The 27994-nt window shown below is 43.7% G+C and overlaps 1 protein-coding gene across 3 annotated transcripts; it reads left to right on the top strand.

The window, feature by feature from the left end:
* Positions 1-27643, top strand: LOC124141652 (sulfotransferase 1C2-like). 3 transcript variants are annotated; one of them, XM_048401076.1, is made up of 6 exons: positions 1-107; positions 12112-12290; positions 12477-12800; positions 16451-16554; positions 16774-16966; positions 24492-27643. In XM_048401076.1, the coding sequence occupies exons 1-6, from the start codon at positions 94-96 to the stop codon at positions 24599-24601; spliced, it is 924 nt and encodes a 307-aa protein (XP_048257033.1). In that variant the 5' UTR covers positions 1-93; the 3' UTR covers positions 24602-27643. The 3 variants fall into 3 exon arrangements, with proteins under 3 accessions (XP_048257033.1, XP_048257032.1, XP_048257031.1); XM_048401075.1 differs by lacking the exon at positions 1-107 and adding an exon at positions 3528-3634; XM_048401074.1 differs by lacking the exon at positions 1-107 and adding an exon at positions 6639-6792.
* The last annotated feature ends 351 nt before the right edge of the window (positions 27644-27994 follow it).

Below are 27994 nucleotides of genomic sequence, written 5' to 3'. Positions count from 1 at the left end.
GTAATCTACACTGTGTAGGAACGTGATCAGGTAAGTAGCGAAGTCACGAGAGAAGGACATTTCAAGCGTCCATCATAACAAGTACTGATTAACATGGAAAGTCAGCAGTAAGTAAATATTCTCCTCAAATAAGCTTCATCCTTCTTCGCTATTGCAGTGTTTTTAATTAGTTGACACCATACGCGACGATGTCGTGAGAGGCGACTAACGGGATCGGGTGGTCAGGCTCGCTGACTTGGTTGGTGCATGTCATCAATCCCAATTGCGTGGATCGATGCTCATGATATCAATCACTGGATTGTCTGGTCCAGACTCGATTATTTACAAGCCGACGTCGTATAGCTGGAATATGGCTGAGTGCGGCGCTAAACAACAACCACCTAACCAACCAACCAACCGACCTCTCGGCTTAATACGTCAGTTGCACGGAACGTACGGGATTGAGGTACACTTGGATGAAACTAGGCAAAGCGAGATAAGTGTTACATCGACACTGGCTCACAGATTGAATCCTTCTTGCCAAGTACGTCCTCAAACAAATTACCATTTCAACTACTCTTTCAATACTGTAAGACGGACCCGTGAAGATCCGGGTTAGAATAGGTCTTCAGCAACCTATATGCTTGTGGTAAGAGGCGACTAACGGGATCGGGTGGTCAGGCTCGCTGACTTGGTTGATGCAGATCATCGTATCCAAGTTGCGTGGATCGATGCTCATGATATTAATCACTGAATTGTGTGGTCCAGACACGATTATTCACAGACTGCCGCCACACAGCTGTATAACAAAAATGTGTGTGTGTGTGTGTGTGTGTGTGTGTGTTTGTGTGTGTGTGTGTGTGTGTGTGTGTGTGTGTGTGTGTGTGTGTGTGTGTGTGTGTGTGCGTGATGTCTAAACGTGGGTTTTAACTCTGACCTGCTGCGCTGTCTGAATGTGGGGTATAGCCTCTGACCTGCTGCGCTGTTTGAATGTGGGTTTAAACTCTTGAGGAAGACAATCTGGCATAATTAGTAGAAGAAGCAATCTGGCATAATTAGTGGGGGAAGCAATCTGGCATAATTACTGGGGGAAGCAATCTGGCATAATTACTGGGGGAAGCAATCTGGCATAATTACTGGGGGAAGCAATCTGGCATAATTAGTGGGGGAAGCAATCTGGTAAAATTAGGAAGGTAAGCAATCTGGTATAATTAGTAGGGGAAGCAATCTGGCATAATTAGTGGCGGGGGGGAGCTATCTGGCATAATTAGTAGGGGAGGCAATCTGGCATAATTAGTAGGGGAAGCAATCTGGCATAATTACTGGGGGAACCAATCTGGTAAAATTAGTAGGGGAAGCAATCTGGCATAATTAGTAGGGGAAGCAATCTGGTAAAATTAGGAGGGGAAGCAATCAGGTAAAATTAGTTGGGGAAGCAATTTGGTATAACTAATATCCGATATCATATCAAGAAATTTAAATAACCGCAACTCAAGGTGCAAAAAAGTGTACACCCTTTGCCGCGGTATAGTAAGATTAAAGACACTTTCGTTATACACCACGTGATTGTTATCTCTATAATAACCTTGTCTCTCAGATCTGTGACTTGCATAAACTGTCCAGCCTTGGTGTGAGCGTGTCGGGCTGACAGATATAGCTGTAAGATATCCTCCCGTGCATCTAGGTTAAAGTTCCTCGCACAGCGTTGACCTGGACATGCTACCCACAAGACATTTTTTATATTATCCTATTATGTTTTACATTTATATACCACACTTATCCAGTGGATAATCTTCTCGAATGCGGTTTATTTGTTCCCGACCAGTGGATCCCTTTCAGACCCAGTTATCATTATCAACTCCCAGGGGAGTATACAACCCATGGGGGCTAGAGGGTTTTTACACCCACTCCAAATGTCGGGTACCCATTTCCTTCTGGGTAAAAAGAGGCACATTTCAGCTTTGTCACTTGCTCAGGGTGGCACAACACGTTTTGACACCTGTATTCCGGGTATTTGGACGTATTCGTGGTTCCATCGGAGGAGTGGGGTCTTTTGGAATGCACGGAGTGAATGTACTGTACACTAGGTGTTGCACTTACAACATTAATGTACACGTATTTACTTTGTATGGGCTTCTGGGTTGATGCTGTGTTGATTTCATGTACTTAAGGAAGTACTTTCTTATGTTAGAGGTGTTGAATACTTTGATGTATGTTATGCATGTAAAACATGTGAAGAAAAGAGAAAAGAAAAGTATGTTTATGTTGCGTTGCATGGGTGCGACTCGAACCAGTGTTGCGTGCATGTTGACATTCACGACGTCATTAATGAACAGTCAATTAGAGTTATGGTTCTTTGTGAGTAAGCGCGATAACCGTACTTGCGTGGTGGGCATAATGACGGTTTCTTTGCTGATAAAGGGGAAAATTTGTAAGTTACAGCTGATGTAAATCATTATTGATAATGACTCATTACAGTTAGCGTTCATTCATATATGTATGTAGCAGATAAATACGCCTTTTTCGGCGCTGTATGGACAGGAAGTTTATTTTATCATGCTTGGGTCTTCACTGCTTCAGACTTGAATAAACAAGAACCATTCAAGACCCCTTCGATTTGTTCCTTTACCTCGCCACTAGGGGTAGTGACAACACTGTAAAGACCTGTAAACATTGCTGATTCAGACCGCTTGTCTACTCAGCCAAGACTGTACCAGTCCACGCCAGCAGCCCTCGAAACAAACAGGGCTGTGTCTCACCAGTGACATTGATTGGGGCGCTTCCTTCGTTGCTGTGTAGTCGCCAGGGCTTGTGTTATATGTGTGTAAATAAATTAGTGAGTGAGTTGGATTTAACGCCACTTTTAACATTATTCCAGTTATACCACGGCGTGTCAGCATAATGTGGAAGGAAAGGCCGAAGTGATGCAGGTCTCAGACGTTTACCACTTCGGTGAAACACACGAGCACGGGTATGGTGCCGACAAACCTAAAAACAAAATCGCGGCGAACCGGGATTCGAACCCACAATCATAGGTTTCTGGCGTGCCCAAGGGACGCAACTCTGCACAGCGAATCGCGGCGCCTTAGACGACTGGGCCACCCGTGCCCCCTAATAAAAATAGAATTAACACTGTAGGATTTTAAGAGTTAACTGGACACGGACGTCAAGTTGAAGAGGTTGACAAGCAACGAGTATTGATTTCCTTACAGATGTGTAGTGTACCCCTAAACAAGCTTGGAATACTTATTGATAGTGTGAGAGAGTGGGTTTGACGCCGCTTTGAATTCTGTTTCAGTTCACAGCACCTGAAACAGTCTTAGTATGTAGGAAAGCTCAATAACGCAGGTCGTAGACGCTTAACTATCAAACCTTTTGTAAACATATCTGGGACTCGAACTCTTGACTCGCGTCGCTGTTTTATCTGTATGGACCCCCAACGCCTGCGCAGTTAACTGGGTGACTGTCTAAACGCAACAGTCAGCGTGAACCAGTATGACCAACGATGGGTCAAAGTGACATAAAAGTACATGAACTTTCATATGTAGGTAATCTACACTGTGTAGGAACGTGATTAGGTAAGTACCGAAGTCACGAGAGAAGGACATTTCAAGCGTCCATCATAACAAGTACTGATCAACATGGAAAGTCAGCAGTAAGTAAATATTCTCCTCAAATAAGCTTCATCCTTCGTCGCTGTTGCAGTGTTTTTAATTAGTTGACACCATACGCGACGATGTCGTAAGAGGCGACCAACGGGATCGGGTGGTCAGGCTCGCTGACTTGGTTGATGCATGTCATCAATCCCAATTGCGTGGATCGATGCTAATGATATCAATCACTGGATTGTCTGGTCCAGACTCGATTATTTACAAGCCGCCGTCGTATAGCTGGAATATGGCTGAGTGCGGCGCTAAACACGTACGGGATTGAGGTACGCTTGGATGAAACTAGGCAAAGCGAGATAAGTGTTACATTGACACTGGCTCACAGATTGAATCCTTCTTGCCAAGTACGTCCTCAAACAAATTACCATTTCAACTACTCTTTCAATACTGTAAGACGGACCCGTGAAGATCCGGGTTAGAATAGGTCTTCAGCAACCTATATGCTTGTGGTAAGAGGCGACTAACGGGATCGGGTGGTCAGGCACGCTGACTTGGTTGATGCAGATCATCGTATCCAAGTTGCGTGGATCGATGCTCATATCACTGAATTGTGTGGTCCAGACACGATTATTCACAGACTGCCGCCACACAGCTGTATAACAAAAATGTGTGTGTGTGTGTGTGTGTGTGTGTGTGTGTGTGTGTGTGTGTGTGTGTGTGTGTGTGTGTGTGTGTGTGTGTGTGTGTGTGTGTGTGTGTGCATGATGTCTAAACGTTGGTTTTAACTCTGACCTGCTGCGCTGTCTGAATCTGGGGTATAGCCTCTGACCTGCTGCACTGTCTGAATGTGGGTTTAAACTCTTTAGGGAGGCAATCTGGCATAATTAGTAGGGGAAGCAATCTGGCATAATTAGTGGGGGAAGCAATCTGGCATAATTAGTGGGGGAAGCAATCTGGCATAATTAGTGGGGGAAGCAATCTGGCATAATTACTGGGGGAAGCAATCTGGCATAATTAGTGGGGGAAGCAATCTGGTAAAATTAGGAGGGGGAAGCAATTTGGTATAATTAGTAGGGGAAGCAATCCGGCATATTAGTCGGTGAAGCAATCTGGCATAATTAGTGCGGGCGGGGGGGGATCTATCTGGCATAATTAGTAGGGGAAGCTATCTAGCATAATTAGTGGGGGAAACATTCTGGCATAATTAGTGGGGGAAGGAATCTGGCATAATTAGTTGGGGAAGCAATCTGGCATAATAAGTAGGGGAAGCAATCTGGCATAATTAGTGGGGGAAGCAATCTGGTAAAATTAGGAGGGGGAAACAATCTGGTATAATTAGTAGGGGAAGCAATCTGGCATAATTAGTAGGGGAAGCAATCTGGCATAATTAGTAGGGGAAGCAATCTGGCATAATTAGTGGGGGAAGCAATCTGGCATAATTAGTAGGGGAAGCAATCTGGCATAATTAGTGGGGGAAGCAATCTGATAAAATTAGTAGGGGAAGCAATCTGGTAAAATTAGGAGGGGAAGCAATCAGGTAAAATCAGGAGGGGAAGCAATTTGGTGTAACTAATATCCGATATCATATCAAGAAATTCAAATAATCGCAACTCAAGGTGCAAAAAAGTGTACACCCTTTGCCGCGGTATAGTAAGATTAAAGACACTTTCGTTATACACCACGTGGTTGTTATCTCTATAATAACCTTGTCTCTCAGATCTGTGACTTGCATAAACTGTCCAGCCTTGGTGTGAGCGTGTCGGGCTGACAGATATAGCTGTAAGATATCCTCCCGTGCATCTAGGTTAAAGTTCTTCGCACAGCGTTGACCTGGACATGCTACCCACAAGACATTTTTTATATTATCCTATTATGTTATACATTTATATACCACACTTATCCAGTGGATAATCTTCTCGAATGCGGTTTATTTGTTCCCCGACCAGTGGATCCCTTTCAGTCCCAGTTATCATTATCAACTCCCAGGGGAGTATACAACCCATGGGGGCTAGAGGGTTTTTACACCCACTTAAAATGTCGGGTACCCATTTCCTGCTGGGTAAACAGAGGCACATTTCAGCTCTGTCATTTGCTCAGGGTGGCACAACACGTTTTGACACCTGTGTTCCGGGTATTTGGTCGTATTCGTGGTTCCATCGGAGGAGTGGGGTCTTTTGGAATGCACAGGGTGACACACTAGGGGTAGTGACAACAGTGTAAAGACCTGTCTACTGTCTCCTTGTCTACTCAGCCAAGACTGTACCAGTCCACGCCAGCAGCCCTCGAAACAAACAGGGTTGTGTCTCACCAGTGACATTGATTGGGGCGCTTCCTTCATTGCTGTGTAGTCGCCAGGGCTTGTGTTATATGTGTGTTAATAAACATAGTGAGTGAGTTGGATTTAACGCCGCTTTGAACATTATTCCAGTTATACCACGGCGTGCCAGCTTAATGTGGAAGGAAAGGCCGAAGTGATGCAGGTCTCAGACGTTTACTACTTCGGTGAAACACACGAGCACGGGTATGGTGCTGACAAACCTAAACACAAAATCGCGGCGAACCGGGATTCGAACCCACAATCATAGGTTTCTGGCGTGCCGAAGGGACACAACTCTGCACAGCGAATCGCGGCGTCTTAGACGACTGGGCCACCCGTGCCCCCTAATAAACATAGAATTAACACTGTAGGATTTTAAGAGTAAACTGGACACAGACGTCAAGTTGAAGAGGTTGACAAGCAACGAGTATTGATTTCCTTACAGAAGTGTAGTGTACCCCTAAACAAGCTTGGAATACTTATTGATAGTGTGAGAGATTGGGTTTGACGCCGCTTTGAATTCTGTTTCAGTTCACAGCACCTGAAACAGTCTTATTATGTAGGAAAGCTCAATAACGCAGGTCGTAGACGCTTAACTATCAAACCTTTTGTAAACATATCTGGGACTCTAACTCTTGACTGGCGTCGCCGTTTTATCTGTATGGACCCCCAACGCCAGCGCAGTTAACTGGGTGACTGTCTTAACGCAACAGTCAGCGTGAACCAGTATGACCAACGATGGGTCAAAGTGACATAAAAGTACATGTACTTTCATATGTAGGTAATCTACACTGTGTAGGAACGTGATTAGGCAAGTAGCGAAGTCACGCGAGAAGGACATTTCAAGCGTCCATCATAACAAGTACTGATTAACATGGAAAGTCAGCAGTAAGTAAAATTTAATATTCTCCTCAAATAGGCTTCATCCTCCATCGCTATTGCAGTGTTTTTAATTAGTTGACACCATACGCGACGATATCGTGAGAGGCGACTAACGGGATCGGGTGGTCAGGCTCGCTGGCTTGGTTGATGCATGTCATCGTATCCCAATTGCGTGGATCGATGCTCATGATATCAATCACTGGATTGTCTGGTATAGACTCGATTATTTACAAGCCGCCGTCGTATAGCTGGAATATGGCTGAGTGCGGCGCTAAACAACAAACCAACCAACCAACCAACCAACCTCTCGGCTTAATACGTCATTTGCAAGGAACGTACGGGATTGAGGTACGCTTGGATGAAACTAGGCAAAGCAGGATAAGTGTTACATTGACACTGGCTCACAGATTGAATCCTTCTTGCCAAGTACGTCCTCAAACAAATTACCATTTCAACTACTCTTTCAATACTGTAAGACGGACCCGTGAAGATCCGGGTTAGAATAGGTCTTCAGCAACCTATATGCTTGTGGTAAGAGGCGACCAACGGGATCGGGTGGTCAGGCTCGCTGACTTGGTTGATGCAGATCATCGTATCCAAGTTGCGTGGATCGATGCTCATATCCCTGAATTGTGTGGTCCAGACAACAACTGTAAGACGCTTGGGAATGTGTGTGTGTGTGTGTGTGTGTGTGTGTGTGTGTGTGTGTGTGTGCATGATGTCTGAATGTGGGCTATAGCCTCTGACCTGCTGCGATGTCTGAATGTGGGTTTAAACTCTGACCTGCTGCGCTGTCTGAATGTGGGTTTAAACTCTGACCTGCTGCGCTGTCTGAATGTGGGTTTAAACTCTGACCTGCTGCGCTGCCTGAATGTGGGGTTAAACTCTTTGACCTGCTGCGCTGCCTGAATGTGGGGTTTTGCCTCTGATCTGCTGTAACAAGAGTTAACCCACAACCCTTGATGTAAAAATGTTTGCATTAAGAGTAATATTTATTTTAAGGTTTGTAATAGAGGTTCAGTACTTTGAAAACAGGAATAAGCAAGCACTGCTGTAACGCCTATATTACACTGTACAGTAAGAGTTATCCTTCTTGTTTGAACTCGATCTCGTGTTCATAGGCCCATATGCAAACCTTCGAGAGGGGCACGACGTGTCCCGGATAGACACGAGCTGGTCACGAATAAGTCACGAATGTCATGGGTTATACCGGAAACAGACGAGGTGGGGGAAGCAATCTGGCATAATTAGTAGGGGAAGCAATCTGGCATAATTAGTGGGGGAAGCAATCTAGCATAATTACTGGGGTAAGCAATCTGGCATATTTAGTAGGGGAAGCAATCTGGCATAATAAGTGGGGGAAGCAATCTGGTAAAATTAGGAGGGGGAAGCAATCTGGTGTAATTAGTAGGGGAAGCAATCTGGCATAATTACTGGGGGAAGCAATCTGTCATAATTACTGGGGGAAGCAATCTGGCATAATTACTGGGGGAAGCAATCTGGTAAAATTAGGAGGGGGAAGCAATCTGGTGTAATAAGTAGGGGAAGCTATCTGGCATAATTACTGGGGGAAGCAATCTGGCATAGTAAGTGGGGGAAGCAATCTGGCATAATTAGTGGGGGAAGCAATCTGGCATAATAAGTGGGGGAAGCAATCTGGCATAATTACTGGGGGAAGCAATCTGGCATAGTAAGTGGGGGAAGCAATCTGGTAAAATTAGGAGGGGGAAGCAATCTGGTATAATTAGTAAGGGAAGCAACCTGGCATAATAAACAACCATTTCAACTACTCTTTCAATACTGTAAGACGGACCCGTGAAGATCCGGGTTAGAATAGGTCTTCAGCAACCTATATGCTTGTGGTAAGAGGCGACTAACGGGATCGGGTGGTCAGGCTCGCTGACTTGGTTGATGCAGATCATCGTATCCAAGTTGCGTGGATCGATGCTCATATCACTGAATTGTGTGGTCCAGACACGATTATTCACAGACTGCCGCCACACAGCTGTATAACAAAAATGTGTGTGTGTTCGTGTGTGTGTGTGTGTGTGTGTGTGTGTGTGTGTGTGTGTGTGTGTGTGTGTGTGTGTGTGTGTGTGTGTGTGTGTGTGTGTGTGTGTGTGTGTGTGTGTGTGTGTGTGCATGATGTCTGAATGTAGGGGAAAAGCCTCTGTCCTGTTGCGCTGTCTGAATGTGGGTTTTTTACTCTGATCTGCTGCGCTGTCTGAATGTGGGGTATAGCCTCTGACCTGTTGCGCTGTCTGAATGTGGGATATGGTCTCTGATCTGCTGCGCTGTCTGAATGTGGGGTATAGCCTCTGACCTGCTGCACTGTCTGAATGTGGGTTATAGGCTCTGACCTGCTGCGCTGTCTGAATGTGGGGTATAGCCTCTGATCTGCTGCGCTGTCTGAATGTGGGTTTTAACTCTCTGACCTGCTGCGCTGTCTGAATGTGGGATATGGCCTCTGACCTGCTGCGCTGTCTGAATGTGGGTTATAGGCTCTGACCTGCTGCACTGTCTGAATGTGGGTTATAGCCTCTGATCTGATGCGCTATCTGAATCATGGTTTTAACTCTCTGAACTGCTGCGCTGTCTGAATGTGAGGTATAGCCACTGACCTGCTGCGCTGTCTGAATGTGGGTTTTAACTCTCTGAACTGCTGCGCTGTCTGAATGTGGGTTTTAACTCTCTGACCTGCTGCGCTGTCTAAATGTGGGGTATGGTCTCTGACCTGCTGCGCCATCTGAATTCTGGGTTATAGTCTCTGACCTGCTGCACTGTCTGAATGTGGGCTATGGTCTCTGACCTGCTGCGCCGTCTGAATGTGGGCTATGGTCTCTGACCTGCTGCGCCATCTGAATGTGGCTTATGGTCTCTGACCTGCTGCGCCGTCTGAATGTGGGTTATAGTCTCTGACCTGCTGCGCCGTCTGAATGTGGGCTATGGTCTCTGACCTGCTGCGCCGTCTGAATGTGGGTTATGGTCTCTGACCTGCTGCGCCGTCTGAATGTGGGCTATGGTCTCTGACCTGCTGCGCCGTCTGAATGTGGGCTATGGTCTCTGACCTGCTGCGCCGTCTGAATGTGGGCTATGGTCTCTGACCTGCTGCGCTGTCTGAATGTGGGATATGGTCTCTGATCTGCTGCGCTGTCTGAATGTGAGGTATAGCCTCTGACCTGCTGCGCTGTCTGAATGTGGGCTATGGTCTCTGACCTGCTGCGCCGTCTGAATGTGGGTTATGGTCTCTGACCTGCTGCGCCATCTGAATGTGGCTTATGGTCTCTGACCTGCTGCGCCGTCTGAATGTGGGTTATAGTCTCTGACCTGCTGCGCCGTCTGAATGTGGGCTATGGTCTCTGACCTGCTGCGCCGTCTGAATGTGGGTTATGGTCTCTGACCTGCTGCGCCGTCTGAATGTGGGCTATGGTCTCTGACCTGCTGCGCCGTCTAAATGTGGGCTATGGTCTCTGACCTGCTGCGCCGTCTGAATGTGGGCTATGGTCTCTGACCTGCTGCGCCGTCTAAATGTGGGCTATGGTCTCTGACCTGCTGCGCCGTCAAAATGTGGGCTATGGTCTCTGACCTGCTGCGCCATCTGAATGTGGGCTATGGTCTCTGACCTGCTGCGCCGTCTGAATGTGGGCTATGGTCTCTGACCTGCTGCGCCGTCTGAATGTGGGCTATGGTCTCTGACCTGCTGCGCCGTCTGAATGTGGGTTATGGTCTCTGACCTGCTGCGCCGTCTGAATGTGGGCTATGGTCTCTGACATGCTGCGCCGTCTAAATGTGGGCTATGGTCTCTGACCTGCTTCGCCGTCTGAATGTGGGCTATGGTCTCTGACCTGCTGCGCCGTCTAAATGTGGGCTATGGTCTCTGACCTGCTGCGCCATCTGAATGTGGGCTATGGTCTCTGACCTGCTCCGCCGTCTGAATGTGGGCTATGGTCTCTGACCTGCTGCGCCATCTGAATGTGGGCTTTGGTCTCTGACCTGCTGCGCCGTCTGAATGTGGGCTATGGTCTCTGACCTGCTGCGCCATCTGAATGTGGGCTATGGTCTCTGACCTGCTGCGCTGTCTGAATGTGGGCTATGGTCTCTGACCTGCTGCGCCATCTGAATGTGGGCTATGGTCTCTGACCTGCTGCGCCGTCTGAATGTGGGCTATGGTCTCTGACCTGCTGCGCCGTCTGAATGTGGGTTATGGTCTCTGACCTGCTGCGCCATCTGAATGTGGGCTATGGTCTCTGACCTGCTGCGCCGTCTGAATGTGGGCTATGGTCTCTGACCTGCTGCGCCGTCTGAATGTGGGCTATGGTCTCTGACCTGCTGCGCCGTCTGAATGTGGGCTATGGTCTCTGACCTGCTGCGCTGTCTGAATGTGGGCTATGGTCTCTGACCTGCTGCGCCATCTGAATGTGGGTTATAGTCTGTGACCTGCTGCGCCGTCTGAATGTGGGCTATGGTCTCGGACCTGCTGCGCTGTCTGAATGTGGGCTATGGTCTCTGACCTGCTGCGCCGTCTGAATGTGGGTTATGGTCTCTGACCTGCTGCGCCGTCTGAATGTGGGGTATAGCCTCTGACCTGCTGCGCCGTCTGAATGTGGGGTATAGTCTCTGACCTGCTGCGCCGTCTGAATGTGGGCTATGGTCTCTGACCTGCTGCGCCGTCTGAATGTGGGCTATGGTCCCTGACCTGCTGCGCTGTCTGAATGTGGGATATGGTCTCTGATCTGCTGCGCTGTCTGAATGTGGGGTATAGCCTCTGACCTGCTTCACTGTCTGAATGTGGGTTATAGGCTTTTACCTGCTGCGCTGTCTAAATGTGGGGTATAGCCTCTGATCTGCTGCGCTGTCTGAATGTGGGTTTTAACTCTCTGACCTGCTGCGCTGTCTGAATGTGGGATATGGCCTCTGACCTGCTGCGCTGTCTGAATGTGGGTTATGGGCTCTGACCTGCTGCACTGTCTGAATGTGGGTTATAGCCTCTGATCTGATGCGCTATCTGAATCATGGTTTTAACTCTCTGAACTGCTGCGCTGTCTGAATGTGAGGTATAGCCTCTGACCTGCTGCGCTGTCTGAATGTGGGTTTCAACTCTCTGAACTGCTGCGCTGTCTGAATGTGGGTTTTAACTCTGAACTGCTGTGCAGTCTGAATTTGGGGTATAGCCTCTGACCTGCCGCGCTGTCTGAATGTGGGTTATAGCCTCTGATCTTCTGCGCTGTCTGAATGTGGGTTATAGTCTCTGACCTACTGCGCTGTCTGAATGTGGGTTATGGTCTCTGACCTGCCCTAAATCCCTCACTCATTCATTCTTCACAGAACTCCCGAGATTCTGGACTACCGGAATGAAAATGGTCATGGGTGGTCCTTCTACAAACATGACGGCGTCCTCCTGCATATTCACACTACCCCTGAAGCTCATATGGAAATAATCCGAAATGTTCAGAAGTTCGAGCTGAGGGACGATGACGTCATGATAGTGGCATATCCCAAATGTGGTAAGAACTCGAGATAGAAGATTTACTCAATAAATGATTTTAAAATGAATAATATGATTTCTAGAGTGTGAGTGAATGTTGTTATACGCCGCAGTAAGCATGTGGCTCAGTATGGGGCTAAATACCCAAGCACCCAGCAACTCTCACATCTCACACACATGATGCTGTCTATTCCGATCCCTCCAGGTACCCACTGGTTGTGGGAAATCGTCACCATGCTCAGGGCCGGTAATTCTGAGTACAACAAGAAGGCGAAGGAGATCGCCATGTTGGGGATGCCGAAGTTTGAGCGGGCTGATGAACTTCCCTCTCCGCGGGTTCTGAACTCGCATCTTTACTTCCGTCATCTGCCGGAGAAACTGGTGGAGAAGAGGATTAAAACCATCCTCATCATGCGAAATCCAAAAGATGTCAGCGTATCTCACTATCATCATGTCAGCGGACTCCAAAAGGTGTTTATGTATGACGGGACGTATTCAGAATTTCTGGATCTGTTTCTTGAAGGAAAAGGTGAGTGAAATGTTCAATGGTCATATCAAGCCTCATGATTTTAACAAAGGCTGATAGTGTAATATGGTTATTACCATGCATGTATATGTTTATAATAATCCAACGGCAGAAATGTTTTTTATATTTATTTAATTTCAAATCAACAATTAATATGATACGTTTACTAACGTTTCTTCAGCTATTCAACCAAATACAGTTCACGGTGGCCCAGTCGTTTAAGGTTCCGCAATTGGCATGGCATGCAAGAAACCTATTATCATGGATTCGAATCCCGGTTCCAATTACGTTTCTAGCTGTGTCAGCACTATGCCCTGGCTCGTGAGTTTGACAAAGATGGTAAACGTCTGGGACATGAATGTCTTCAGGCTTTCCTCCCACGTTAAGGCAAACGCCGTGTAGTCTGTCTCCCAGTCCCTGAACCATTTTATATCCCTTTCGCCCATCACTTACTGTAATGCTTTAACTCAAAACAAAGCAAGCATTTTTCTTCGCTGGAGTCACTGAAGCATAGAGGCCTTTTTCTTTCCGTTGTATGGCCAGGTTATCAGGGGTTATACGGTAATATTGTCATGCATGACTGATTTAACGTATACATGTCAAATCACTTTGACTGTTTTCGTCTGAGCTGCTGACCTGCTGCGCCGTCTGAATGTGGGTTATGGTCTCTGACCTGCTGCGCCGTCTAAATGTGGGCTATGGTCTCTGACCTGCTGCGCCGTCTGAATGTGGGTTATGGTCTCTGACCTGCTGTGCCATCTTAATGTGGGCTATGGTCTCTGACCTGCTGCGCCGTCTGAATGTGGGTTATGGTCTCTGACCTGCTGCGCCGTCTGAATGTGGGTTATGGTCTCTGACCTGCTGCGCCGTCTGAATGTGGGTTATGGTCTCTGACCTGCTGCGCCGTCTGAATGTGGGTTATAGTCTCTGACCTGCTGCGCCGTCTGAATGTGGGTTATGGTCTCTGACCTGCTGCGCCGTCTGAATGTGGGTTATAGTCTCTGACCTGCTGCGCAGTCTAAATGTGGGTTATAGTCTCTGGCCTGCTGCGCCGTCTGAATGTGGGCTATTGTCTCTGACCTGCTGCGCTGTCTGAATGTGGGTTATGGTCTCTGACCTGCTGCGCCGTCTGAATGTGGGTTATAGTCTCTGGCCTGCTGCGCTGTCTGAATGTGGGTTATAGTCTCTGACCTGCTGCGCCGTCTGAATGTGGGTTATAGTCTCTGACCTGCTGCGCCGTCTGAATGTGGGCTATGGTCTCTGACCTGCTGCGCCGTCTGAATGTGGGTGATAGTCTCTGACCTGCTGCGCCGTCTGAATGTGGGTTATGGTCTCTGACCTGCTGCGCCGTCTGAATGTGGGTTATAGTCTCTGGCCTGCTGCGCTGTCTGAATGTGGGTTATAGTCTCTGACCTGCTGCGCCGTCTGAATGTGGGTTATAGTCTCTGACCTCCTGCGCCGTCTGAATGTGGGCTATGGTCTCTGACCTGCTGCGCCGTCTGAATGTGGGTTATGGTCTCTGACCTGCTGCGCCGTCTGAGTGTGGGTTATGATCTCTGACCTGCTGCGCCGTCTGAATGTGGGTTATGGTCTCTGACCTGCTGCGCCGTCTGAATGTGGGCTATTGTCTCTGACCTGCTGCGCTGTCTGAATGTAGGTTATGGTCTCTGACCTGCTGCGCCGTCTGAATGTGGGTTATGGTCTCTGACCTGCTGCGCCGTCTGAATGTGGGTTATGGTCTCTGACTTGCTGCGCCGTCTGAATGTGGGTTATAGTCTCTGACCTGCTGCGCCGTCTGAATGTGGGCTATGGTCTCTGACCTGCTGCGCTGTCTGAATGTGGGTTATGGTCTCTGACCTGCTGCGCCGTCTGAATGTGGGCTATGGTCTCTGACCTGCTGCGCCGTCTGAATGTGGGTTATAGTCTCTGACCTGCTGCGCCGTCTGAATGTGGGTTATAGTCTCTGACCTGCTGCGCCGTCTGAATGTGGGCTATGGTCTCTGACCTGCTGCACCGTCTGAATGTGGGTTATAGTCTCTGACCTGCTGCGCCGTCTGAATGTGGGTTATGGTCTCTGACCTGCTGCGCCGTCTGAATGTGGGTTATAGTCTCTGGCCTGCTGCGCTGTCTGAATGTGGGTTATAGTCTCTGACCTGCTGCGCCGTCTGAATGTGGGTTATAGTCTCTGACCTGCTGCGCCGTCTGAATGTTGGCTATGGTCTCTGACCTGCTGCGCCGTCTGAATGTGGGTTATAGTCTCTGACCTGCTGCGCCGTCTGAGTGTGGGTTATGATCTCTGACCTGCTGCGCCGTCTGAATGTGGGTTATGGTCTCTGACCTGCTGCGCCGTCTGAATGTGGGCTATTGTCTCTGACCTGCTGCGCTGTCTGAATGTAGGTTATGGTCTCTGACCTGCTGCGCCGTCTGAATGTGGGTTATGGTCTCTGACCTGCTGCGCCGTCTGAATGTGGGTTATGGTCTCTGACTTGCTGCGCCGTCTGAATGTGGGTTATAGTCTCTGACCTGCTGCGCCGTCTGAATGTGGGCTATGGTCTCTGACCTGCTGCGCTGTCTGAATGTAGGTTATGGTCTCTGACCTGCTGCGCCGTCTGAATGTGGGCTATGGTCTCTGACCTGCTGCGCCGTCTGAATGTGGGTTATAGTCTCTGACCTGCTGCGCTGTCTGAATGTGGGTTATAGTCTCTGACTTGCTGCGCCGTCTGAATGTGGGTTATGGTCTCTGACCTGCTGCGCCGTCTGAATGTGGGCTATGGTCTCTGACCTGCTGCGCCGTCTAAATGTGGGCTATGGTCTCTGACCTGCTGCGCCGTCTGAATGTGGGTTATGGTCTCTGACCTGCTGCGCCGTCTGAATGTGGGTTATAGTCTCTGGCCTGCTGCGCCGTCTGAATGTGGGCTATGGTCTCTGACCTGCTGCGCCGTCTGAATGTGGGCTATTGTCTCTGACCTGCTGCGCTGTCTGAATGTGGGTTATGGTCTCTGACCTGCTGCGCCGTCTGAATGTGGGTTATGGTCTCTGACTTGCTGCGCCGTCTGAATGTGGGTTATGGTCTCTGACTTGCTGCGCCGTCTGAATGTTGGTTATAGTCTCTGACCTGCTGCGCCGTCTGAATGTGGGTTATGGTCTCTGACTTGCTGCGCCGTCTGAATGTGGGTTATATTCTCTGACCTGCTGCGCCGTCTGAATGTGGGTTATGGTCTCTGACCTGCTGCGCCGTCTGAATGTGGGTTATGGTCTCTGACCTGCTGCGCTGTCTGAATGTGGGTAACAGGATCTGACCTGCTGCGCTTTCTAAGTGTGGGTAACAGGATCTGACCTGCTGCGCTGTCTAAGTGTGGGTAACAGGATCTGACCTGCTGCGCTGTCTAAGTGTGGATAACAGGATCTGACCTGCTGCGCTGAGTGTGAACACTCTAATGAGACGCACTCTGTGAATGTGGGTTAATATTAAATGCTCCGATGTGCTGCTCCCTGAATGTGGATTAAGATTTACCTATTTGTTGCTTAAATAAATACATAAAGTTCTGCCCTGTTTCATCGCTACTTCAGTAGGCGCTGGCCTTCCTGTAGACATATGCTTACATATAAATATATGTTTATGGTGTTTCATTTAATTACTTCCAATGTTTCAGTTCCCGGTGGTGGTTATGCAGACTACGTGAAGGATTGGCAGCAAGTGAAACAGGACAACCCGGACTTGCCTTTCCTAACCTTGTTTTATGAAAACTTGAAAGAGGTTTGTATTTCTTTGATCTAAGACCTGTGTCGAAAGGAGGTCATGGTCTGCTAAGTATACAGTTAGAAGATTTGTCTGAACACTTGAAAATTCAAACTTCACTCTGCTCATTCCTGTGTACTGTGAAGTCGCTCCAAGGGGACGTCATGTCCTCGCCATCTGCTGTAATATAGTTATTGATATGGGGCATGTGATGTCGCCTGATGGTTTTCTTTTTAGGATCCTGTTAAAAACATCAAAACGGTTGCCGAGTTCATAGGAGAGTCAGTCACTGATGAACTCTGTGAGCAAATAGCGGAAGCGTGCAGCTTTAAGAAGCTGAAGGTTGCAGCCACGGACGTGAAGGAGGAATTCCCAAATAGCAATCTGTCAGAAGTCTGGAAGGAAGGACACGAAGGAATGTACAGAAAAGGTGAGATGATTCTTAGGTTTGCCATTGTCTTCTTCATTTGAATCGTAAATCACATGACCACACGGGTTAGAGTAGGCCCCAAGTGTTATATTGCTTGTTGTGAAGACACACGCGGGTGAGAGTTGGTCCCAAGTATCATATTGATTGTTGTGTGACACACGCGGGTTAGAGTTGGTCCCAAGTATTATATTGCTTGTTGTGAGGACACGACAGGTTAGAGTTGGATCAAAGTATTATATTGCTTGTTGTGAGGACACACGCGGGTTAGAGTTGGCCCCAAGTATTAAATTGCTTGTTGTGAGGACACACACGGGTTAGAGTAGGTCCCAAGTATTATATTGCTTGTTTTGATGACACACGCGGGTTAGAGTAGGTCCCAAGTATTATATTGATTGTTGTGAGGACACGACAGGTTAGAGTAGGTCCCAAGTATTAAATTGCTTCATCTGAGGACAAACACGGGTTAGAGTAGGTCCCAAGTATTATATTGATTGTTGTCAGGATTCGACGGGTTAGAGTGGGCCCCAAGTATTATATTGCTTGTTGTGAGGACACACGCGGGTTAGAGTTGGTCCCAAGTATTATATTGCTTGTTGTGAGGACACACGACAGGTTAGAGTAGGTCCCAAGTATTATATTGATTGTTGTGAGGACACACATGGGTTAGAGTAGGTCCCAAGTATTTTATTGATTGTTTTGAGGACACGACAGGTTAGAGTAGACGCGAAGTATTATATTGCTTGTTGAGAGGACACACATGGGTCAGAGTAGGTCCCAAGTATTATATTACTTGTTGTGATAACACACATGGGTCAGAGTCGGTCCCAATTGTTATATTACTTGTTGAGAGGACACACATGGGTCAGAATAGGTCCCAAGTATTATATTGCTTGTTGAGAGGACACACATGGGTCAGAGTAGGTCCTTGGTGTATAACTTACTTACGACCTGGTCATGTATTGCTTACTTAGGAAGTTAATCCTGTATTGCTTACTAATGAAGTTAATCCTCTATTACTTACTAATGAAGTTAATCCTGTATTATTTACTAAGGAAGTTAATCCCGTATTACTTGCTAATGAACTTAATACTCTATTACTTACTAATGAACTTAATCCTGTATTTTTTACTTAGGAAGTTAATCCTGTATTACTTACTTAGGAAGTTAATCCTGTATTACATACTTAGGAAGTTAATCCTGTATTACTTACTTAGGAAGTTAATCCTGTATAACTTACTGAGGAAGTTCATCCTGTATTACTTACTTAGGAAGTTAATCCTGTATTACTTACTGAGGAAGTTAATCCTGTATAACTTACTTAGGAAGTTAATCCTGTATAACTTACTGAGGAAGTTTATCCTGTATTACTTACTTAGGAAGTTAATCCTGTATTACTTACTGAGGAAGTTAATCCTGTATTACTTACTTAGGAAGTTAATCCTGTATTACTTACTTAGGAAGTTAATCCTGTATTACTTACTGAGGAAGTTAATCCTGTATTACTTACTTAGGAAGTTAATCCTGTATTACTTACTTAGGAGGTTAATCCTGTATTACTTACTCATGAAGTTAATCCTGTATTACTTACTTAGGAAGTTTATCCTGTATTACTTACTTAGGAAGTTTATCCTGTATTACTAGTGTAAAGGTTGGATATTTTGCCCAGGTTCCTTACACCAGTTACTTAAATTTCTTGCCAATTTACTAATTTTAGAATAGGGTTTTGGGGTTCACGGCACTGTTCTCATGGGTCCCATAGCAACAGCTCTTAGCCAATAGCCTGGGGCTATTTGGTTCACATGACAAGGGCCAGTGCCACCGTGGGACCCCTAAACTCTTTCTGCCTGCACTGCCTGGAAACCAACAACGCCAGATAGCCCTGTTCATTTTGTTTTAGGTAAGAGACCCAGTTTCTCTTTCTGGCAACTTTAGGTCTATTGTATGCAATTATGGTATGGTCCAGTGCATAGTTATAACATTTACAGGACTAAGATTGTGCTGCATTTAATTTCATAAAGTCAAGCAAAATTCAAAACAAGTGTTTGGCCATTGTCCAAGTCATTCTTGCTGTGCCAAACTGGCAAACGTCGCTCATCTTTGACTGTCCAAAGTAGCACTCAATGGCAATAATGAATGACATTTATTTGTTGCATTATTTTCTCGTTTGAAAATAGCTTTAGTAACATACCTTTTGTGTTTGGAAGTAATTTTGCTAATTAGATCGCCCAGTCAAAATTGAAAACTAGCTCATTGCTTAATTCAAAGTTACAGTTATTCCAAATTCTTTCGTCTGATAAATGCACTTGTTGCTGACAGCAACAGAACTCTGTTGCAAGTTTATTTTAAATTAAAAAGTGGCTATCACTGGTCATTGTTTCCCAAGCCATGTGCTCAGTTAAAAAACCCTGGTGCCATCTGGAAGTAATTAGTGGCTGACCCCTCACTGACAACTCTTGACCTGTGCGCTGGGCAGCACACATTATCTTCGGCTATCCTCGGCACTCTCCGGCTCTCCTCCGGTTCCATCACAAAATGTAAACAAGGCATGGCTCCGTCGTCTGCTTCATGTTTACCTTCACACAGTTTGGCCTACTATACAGTAATGTCATCCTATCCTAATGTCTGTGAAGTAATAGTAACACGTACCAGTGAATATATATGGCATAAATTATCAGGCAATTCGAGATTAGTGTTCATTCCAAGCTTTGGCTATTTCCGGCAGATGGTAACTTTCTTGTTCTCTTGGCGTCTTGCGGTACGCAATCCTACATGATGACAACAGGCTTAACATTACCAACTTCTAAATATGAAAATACCCAGTTTATTAAATACCAAGCCTGTCCTATTAAATATGTAGTATTTCTACATTGTCGGATGGGTGTTATAAAGTAATTTCACTGCGTTTTCCCACTTGATGTGATAGTGAAGTCACCTTGTATTCAATAATAATATAATGTATTATATTATATGGCCAACAATTTGCCTGCAATTTGAGTAATATATATTACGTAATATCCATTTATTACATTCCTTTTTAATACATTTGCTTAAATTGGGCATTCATTCTGTGTAGCCTCACGTGGCTTACCTACGGGGTGTATTGACCTACTGTTCCAGCTAGCCCCATATGGACTGGTACGATCATCCGACAGGCAGTCATATCCCACCCCTCTTAGCCACCTTTCTAGTACAGGCCAGGTGTCCTGTCGTGGTTATTAGTATTGCGTGTTTAAACCGGTTTTATATACATGCACATCATATTCCAAATGCGCTGGGATAAATATTCCCTCATTTTGGGTTTAAATGTATGTTTCCAAAATCTCCATTGGCCGCTGTTAAAGTGACTTTCACCTCACGTCAGGTGGGATCTTATATGTATCCTATATGGTAGAAAGGATGTGATGATTATATTGGGGGATTATTAGTTAATCTCATTTCTGTGAACAATCATTGTCGTTGTGTATTTATTTATGCACATATGCTTTTTTGTATCAATAATGCGTTTGCATAGTCCTTAACAGTATCGTTTTCTCCTATAAGTATTATCATCACATCCCGAATATCAGTTGGATTGTTGTTGATTCTTTTAAATATATTTCATAAGCTCTTTCTGCCTGCACTGCCTGGACACCAACATCGCCAGATAGCCCTGCTCATTTTGTTTTAGGTGTTTTCCAGACTGTGCGGCCAGGACTTGCACCCTGTAACTTTCTGACACTTTATTACACTATTATTACTGTCTTTTTATGTTGTGTCATATTTGACTGGAGTATTTCGCGCAGTAAGCACACTCGCCCACCCCTTATCCGTAAGACGAAATTGTTACAAAACTGTGGTGATTTCACAGGTCTTACACTTATCCTGTATTACTTACTAAGGAAGTTAATCCTGTATTACTTACTAAGGAAGTTAATCCTGTTGTACTTACTAAGGAAGTTAATCCTGTATTACTTACTCAGGAAGTTAATCCTGTATTACTTACTTAGGAAGTTAATCCTGTATTACTTACTAAGGAAGTGAATCCTGTATTACTTACTAAGGAAGTTAATCCTGTATTACTTACTTATGAACTTAATCCTGTATAACTTACTTAGGAAGTTAATCCTGTATTACTTACTAAGGAAGTTAATCCTGTATTACTTACTTAGGATCTTAATCCTGCATTACTTACTCAGGAAGTTCATCCTGCATTACTTACTCAGGAAGTTAATCCTGTATTACTTACTCAGGAAGTTAATCCTGTATTACTTACTCAGGAAGTTAATCCTGTATTACTTACTAAGGAAGTTAATCCTGTATTACTTACTCAGGAAGTTAATCCTGAATTACTTACTTAGGAAGTTAATCCTGTATTACTTACTAAGGAAGTTAATCCTGTATTACTTACTAATTAAGTTAATCCTGTATTACTTACTAATTAAGTTAATCCTGTATTACTTACTAATTAGGTTAATCCTGTATTACTTACTAAGGAAGTTAATCCTGTATTTCTTACTCAGGAAGTTAATCCTGAATTACTTACTTAGGAAGTAAATCCTGCATTACTTACTAAGGAAGTAAATCCTGTATCACTTACTAATTAAGTTAATCCTGTATTACTTACTAAGGAAGTTAATCCTGTATTACTTACTTAGGAAGTTTATCCTGTATTACTTACTCAGGAAGTAAATCCTGTATTGCTTACTAATGAACTTAATCCTGTATTACTTACTAATGAACTTAATCCTGTATTACTTACTAATGAACTTAATCCTGTTTTACTTACTAATTAAGTTAATCCTGTATTACTTACTAATTAAGTTAATCCTGTATCACTTACTGATGAACTTAATCCTGTTTTACTTACTAATTAAGTTAATCCTGTATTACTTACTAATTAAGTTAATCCTGTATTACTTACTAATGAACTTAATCCTGTTTTACTTACTAATTAAGTTAATCCTGTATTACTTACTAAGGAAGTTAATCCTGTATTTCTTACTCAGGAAGTTAATCCTGAATTACTTACTTAGGAAGTAAATCCTGTATTACTTACTAAGGAAGTAAATCCTGTATCACTTACTAATTAAGTTAATCCTGTATTACTTACTAAGGAAGTTAATCCTGTATTACTTACTTAGGAAGTTTATCCTGTATTACTTACTAAGGAAGTAAATCCTGTATTACTCACTTAGAAAGTAAATCCTGCATTACTTACTTAGGAAGTTAATCCTGTATTACATACTAAGGAAGTTAATCCTGTTTTGCTTACTAATTAAGTTAATCCTGTATTACTTACTGAGGAAGTTAATCCTGTATTACTTACTAATGACGTTAATCCTGTGTTACTTATTCAGGAATTAAGTCCTGTATTACTTACTTAGGAAGTTAATCCTGTATTACTTACTAAGGAATTAAATCCTGTATTACTTACTTAGGAAGTTAATCCTGCATTACTTAATAAGGAAGTAAATCCTGTGTTACTTACTTAGGAAGTTAATCCTGTATTACTTACTAATGACGTTAATCCTGTATTACTTATTCAGGAAGTTAATCCTGTATTACTTACTAAAAGTTAATCCTGTATTACTTACTAAGGGAGTTAATCCTGTATTACTCACTTAGAAAGTAAATCCTGCATTACTTACTTAGGAAGTTAATCCTGTATTACATACTAAGGAAGTTAATCCTGTTGTACTTACTAAGGAAGTTAATCCTGTATTACTTACTAAGGAACTTAATCCTGTATTACTTACTAAGGAACTTAATCCTGTTGTACTTACTTAGGAAGTTTATCCTGTATTACTTACTTAGGAATTAAATCCTGTATTACTTACTAAGGAAGTTAATCCTGATGTACTTACTCAGGAAGTTTATCCTGTATTTCTTACTAATTAAGTTAATCCTGTATTACTTACTTAGGAAGTTTATCCTGTATTACTTACTTTGGAAGTTTATCCTGTATTACTAACTGAGGAAGTTTATCCTGTATTACTTACTTAGGAAGTTAATCCTGTATTACTTACTAATGACGTTAATCCTGTATTACTTATTCAGGAATTAAAACCTGTATTACTTACTTAGGAAGTTAATTCTGTATTACTTACTCAGGAATTAAATCCTGTATTACTTACTAAGGAAGTTAATCCTGTATTACTTACTCAGGAAGTTAATCCTGTATTACTTACTTAGGACGTTAATCCTGTATTACTTTCTAAGGAAGTAAATCCTGTGTTACTTACTAATTAAGTTAATCCTGTATTACTTACTAAGGAAGTTAATCCTGTATTACTTACTTAGGAAGTTTATCCTGTATAACTTACTAAGGAAGTAAATCCTGTATTGCTTACTAATGAACTTAATCCTGTATTACTTACTAATGAACTTAATCCTGTATTACTTACTAATGAACTTAATCCTGTATTACTTACTAATTACGTTAATCCTGTATTACTTATTTAGGAAGTTAATCCTGTATTACTTACTAATGACGTTAATCCTGTATTACTTATTTAGGAATTAAATCCTGTATTACCTACTTAGGAAGTTAATCCTGTATTACTTACTAAGGAATTAAATCCTGTATTACTTACTTAGGAAGTTAATCCTGCATTACTTAATAAGGAAGTAAATCCTGTATTACTTACTTAGGAAGTTAATCCTGTATTACTTACTAAGGAAGTTAATCCTGTATTACTTATTCAGGAATTAAATCCTGTATTACTTACTCAGGAAGTTAATCCTGTATTACTTACAAAGGAATTAAATCCTGTATTACTTACTCAGGAAGTTAATCCTGTATTACTTACTCAGGAAGTTAATCCTGTATGACTTACTTAGGAAGTTAATCCTGTATTACTTACTAAGGAAGTAAATCCTGTATTACTTAATCGGGGAGTTCATCCTGTACTACTTACTTAGGAAGTTAATCCTGTATTACTTACTAATGACGTTAATCCTGTATTACTTATTCAGGAATTAAATCCTGTATTACTTACTTAGGAAGTTAATCCTGTATTACTTACTCAGGAATTAAATCCTGTATTACTTACTCAGGAAGTTAATCCTGTATTACTTACTCAGGAAGTTAATCCTGTATTACTTACTTAGGAAGTTCATCCTGTATTACTTACTAAGGAAGTAAATCCTGAATTACTTACTCAGGAAGTTAATCCTGCATTACTTAATAATTAAGTTAATCCTGTATTACTTACTAAGGAAGTAAATCCTGTATTACTTACTCAGGAAGTAAATCCTGTATTACTTACTAATTAAGTTAATCCTGTATTACTTACTAAGGAAGTTAATCCTGTATTACCTACTTAGGAAGTTTATCCTGTATTACTTACTAAGGAAGTAAATCCTGTATTACTTACTAATGAACTTAATCCTTTATTACTTACTAATGAACTTAATCCAGCATTACTTACTAATGAACTTAATCCTGTATTACTTACTAATTAAGTTAATCCTTTATTACTTACTTAGGAAGTAAATCCTGTATTACTTACTTAAGTACTTGTGGATTCATGTGTTATTGTTTCAGGTGAAGTCGGGGATTGGAAGAACTGGATAACAGTTGCTAAAAACGAAAGATTCGATGACGTCATAGACCGAAAGTTTGAAGGAACAGGCATTGTGTTCACATATGAATAGCTGACGGATTATAAGTATATGTTGACGAGAATACTGAATGCCAAATATCATTAATATTCGTCATTCCAATATCTATGAATATTCACTAAGTATGTATTTTGCACGACCACCAGAGCTTACCAGATGAAACAGTACCAAGCTAGGCGTACCTGATGCTGACGTGGCAATCGGGCCTACCTTTGTACGGATGAAAGATTTCCGCTTGCGGATTCGGGAACCAATTTCCCACCAATTACGTTCTGTAAATGGTGCCGTCGGGTGCAGCATGCGGAGTTAGCTGTCGCCCTTTTGAAACTGTCCGGCATATCCTACCGTACAGTAACCCCTGACGCGGGGGCACTAAATAGATTCGACGTCATGACGTTCATTAATTGCTTCAGGCCAACGTCGGTGCGAGTACGACCACGCAACTGCCCCCCACCCCCCCAATGGAACTCTCAAAGGCAGTAATAGACGTGACAAAACGCCTCGTACTTCCGCTACAATGCAGTTTAATGGAGACGAGAGCGGCGCAAATACGCCTATTTTACCCTCCCCAAAATTCGACCTTTTGGGACGAGTTTCAGTGGACCGGGACGCACATTCAATTCAAATAGTTAACGATCAGTCCGGTCGAATCGGGAACCCAAATATATATTTTAAAAAAAGAAATTAAAAAAAAGACAAAACGATAGTCAAAATAGTCTAATTGCGACTAAAGTAATCGTTCAAGGGGAGTTACATGTAACTGGAGGGGGACCATCAAGATGTTACAATCCACTTATATTGTTCCGTTAATTGTTTTAGAAATTATTATAGTAGAAATGTTGTTATTACATACGAAGTGATATTCGTACTAGAAGTGTTTGTTACAGGTAACTTGCTTTTATTTGTATTGGAAGTGTCGTGTTACTTAGGAATTGATAATATTTGTAGTAAGAAGTGTTACTACATATGAATTGATTTTAGTTGAACTAGAAGAGTTTCGTTACAGGTGAATTGATATATTTGTATTAGAAGTGTTTATTTACTGTTATTATAGAAGTAGTATCTATAGTTGTAATTACATTAAGCATAACATATGTGTCGATGTGGTGATGTAACATCTCGTTATGAGAATGATATCAATGTTACAATAAAATTAATTACCTCCTTGATGGGGCGGTCGGGTAGCCTAGTGGTTAAAGCGTTCGCTCGTCACGCCGAAGACCCGGGTTCGATTCCCGACATGGGTACAATGTGTGAAGCCCATTTCTGGTGACCCCCGCCGTGATATTGCTGGAATATTGCTAAAAGCGGCGTAAAACCATACTCACTCACTCACCTTCTTGATTAGTCGTTTCGGTTTAGGCATTGAACATGTTAACGTTGTTGTTAAACCGATGTGGAGATATTAATGTTCCACATATATTGAAATTGTATGTATAATGTATATTGAACAATGACTCTGTGAATCTGTCCACGGTCAACCAGCCTATGGTCACGATGGTTATCAACCAAAGCATTCCAGATTCAAAAAGTGAACCAACCTGGATCCCCACGACTTGAGAGTGTGAGGACACTCTTCGCCAGAACGGGGGTCGTATTATAGGCATGAAAGAGCAATACATATTTAGATAATAAAAGGGAAGTTAAATCAATAAGTCATAAAGTGAAGAAGGAATGTATACCAGATATTATAACAAGAATTGGCACCATCTTAGAGTGTGAGGACACTCTTCGCCAGAACGGGGGTCGTATTATAGGCATGAAAGAGCAATACATATTTAGATAATAAAAGGGAAGTTAAATCAATAAGTCATAAAGTTAAGAAGGAATGTATACCAGATATTATATCAAGAATTGGCACCATCTTAGAGTGTGGGGACACACTCTTCGCCAGAGTGAGTGAGTGAGTGAGTATGGTTTTACGCCGCTTTTAGCAATATTCCAGCAATATCACGGCGGGGGACACCAGAAATGGGCTTCACACATTGTACCCACCTCTTCGCCAGAACGGGGGGGGGGCGCATTATAGGCATAAAAGTACAGAAATTAACAACTAGTTAAAGTAATTAACAATTCATTAAGACACCTACGTGATTGTGTAAAAAGGTCAAGAAGAGGAGTTGAAACCAGTAAGATATGAACATAACACATTGATATATATATAGGAGACGGGCAACTCTGATAGTTGAAGACTACGGGGAACATACTTGGACACGAATAACCAGGGGTGAGGGTATAGTAGGTGGAGGGTTATACATTAATGAAAGACGATTAACCAGATGGGAAGTAGATAATAAATGGAACGGAGATGTTAGGGACCTGAGAGATATATGGTATTCGGGGGGGGGGGGGGGGAATAGTTCGAATTCCAAAAGGGTGAGAAACATCATAACAAGTCCGAATATGGTGCTGGTTATTAGATAAGAGTGGGTTAGAATGATCTAGTGTAGGGGGAAAAGGTGGTTGACCAATGATAGATGGAAAAATGAGTAGAGCTGTGACGTAGGTACCGGTTTAAAAAGGGGCAAACGCCCCAAATCGAGAAAACGGCTAGGAGCTGCTGGGGAGACTACATCTGGACTGGTGCCGGTCGGCTTGTTGTCACGATCTTTCGAACCAGAAACCAAGCTTAGGCACCAGCATTTCGACTGAGACTGGAACTTTGCGGCCGAAGTCTCGTATTTAAGTGACAACTAGAGTGGGTTGACCGGCAACACAAAGTTGGAATAAAAGCTGTTAAACGAAGATCACTCTTTGTGCTTGTTGGAGGAACTACGGTAATAGGTCCAAGGTCCTCGAGTGCTGACATTGTACCTCTCGCCCATCCCAGACAGTCAGCACCAAGAACGAGGGGATTACCGTAGTTTAGAAGAAGAGGTACGCGACTTGCTATAACCTGGTAATTAACAACAATTACCGCCGGTCTTTAAGGCGCTAAAATTACCTTGGACACAAGTATGTACAACAAAACATGTTCGTGAATCATTTTGTATTTTTTAATCTCGCTTTATATATGTCCAAAAACTGTCTGTGCCATGCGACGATTTCATTGCTAATAAATTAATCTTTATGGTCTCTCCTGGTGTCATTATTTCCGTGTTATGTTTGACTTCCGCCGTTCCCTTGTAGATTCAATGTTTGGCCCGTACAATGTGGTGAGGTGAAATGGGGTTTAACGTCGCGTCCAACATTATTGCACTTATATAGCGACGTGCATGCACGTGTGTGTCTAGCTGCTTGTACTAGTCCGGACTGATGCCGAGATTATAGTGCTAGCACACTGAGATACCATGACGCAGTTTAACATTAATACCCACTCAGACACAGTGTACTCACTCCGAGCTTGTTTTAGCCGAGCGCCATACAGGGTAACAACAAGTACCATCTTTTAACGTCTTTTGGTATGACGCGGCCAGGAATTGAACC

Source organism: Haliotis rufescens, unplaced genomic scaffold, assembly GCF_023055435.1.
Source record: "Haliotis rufescens isolate VD_foot unplaced genomic scaffold, xgHalRufe1.0.p SCAF_21, whole genome shotgun sequence".
Classification (NCBI taxonomy): Eukaryota; Metazoa; Mollusca; class Gastropoda; order Lepetellida; family Haliotidae; genus Haliotis; species Haliotis rufescens.
This window is presented reverse-complemented; position numbering and strand designations above follow the sequence as displayed.

Excerpts from the sequence above, each read along its gene's own strand:
- LOC124141652 (XM_048401076.1), top strand. Across the intron at positions 12,801-16,450 it reads TCTGTTTCTTGAAGGAAAAG|TTCCCGGTGGTGGTTATGCA; the intron begins GTGAGTGAAATG and ends CCAATGTTTCAG. Across the intron at positions 16,555-16,773 it reads TTTATGAAAACTTGAAAGAG|GATCCTGTTAAAAACATCAA; the intron begins GTTTGTATTTCT and ends TTTTCTTTTTAG.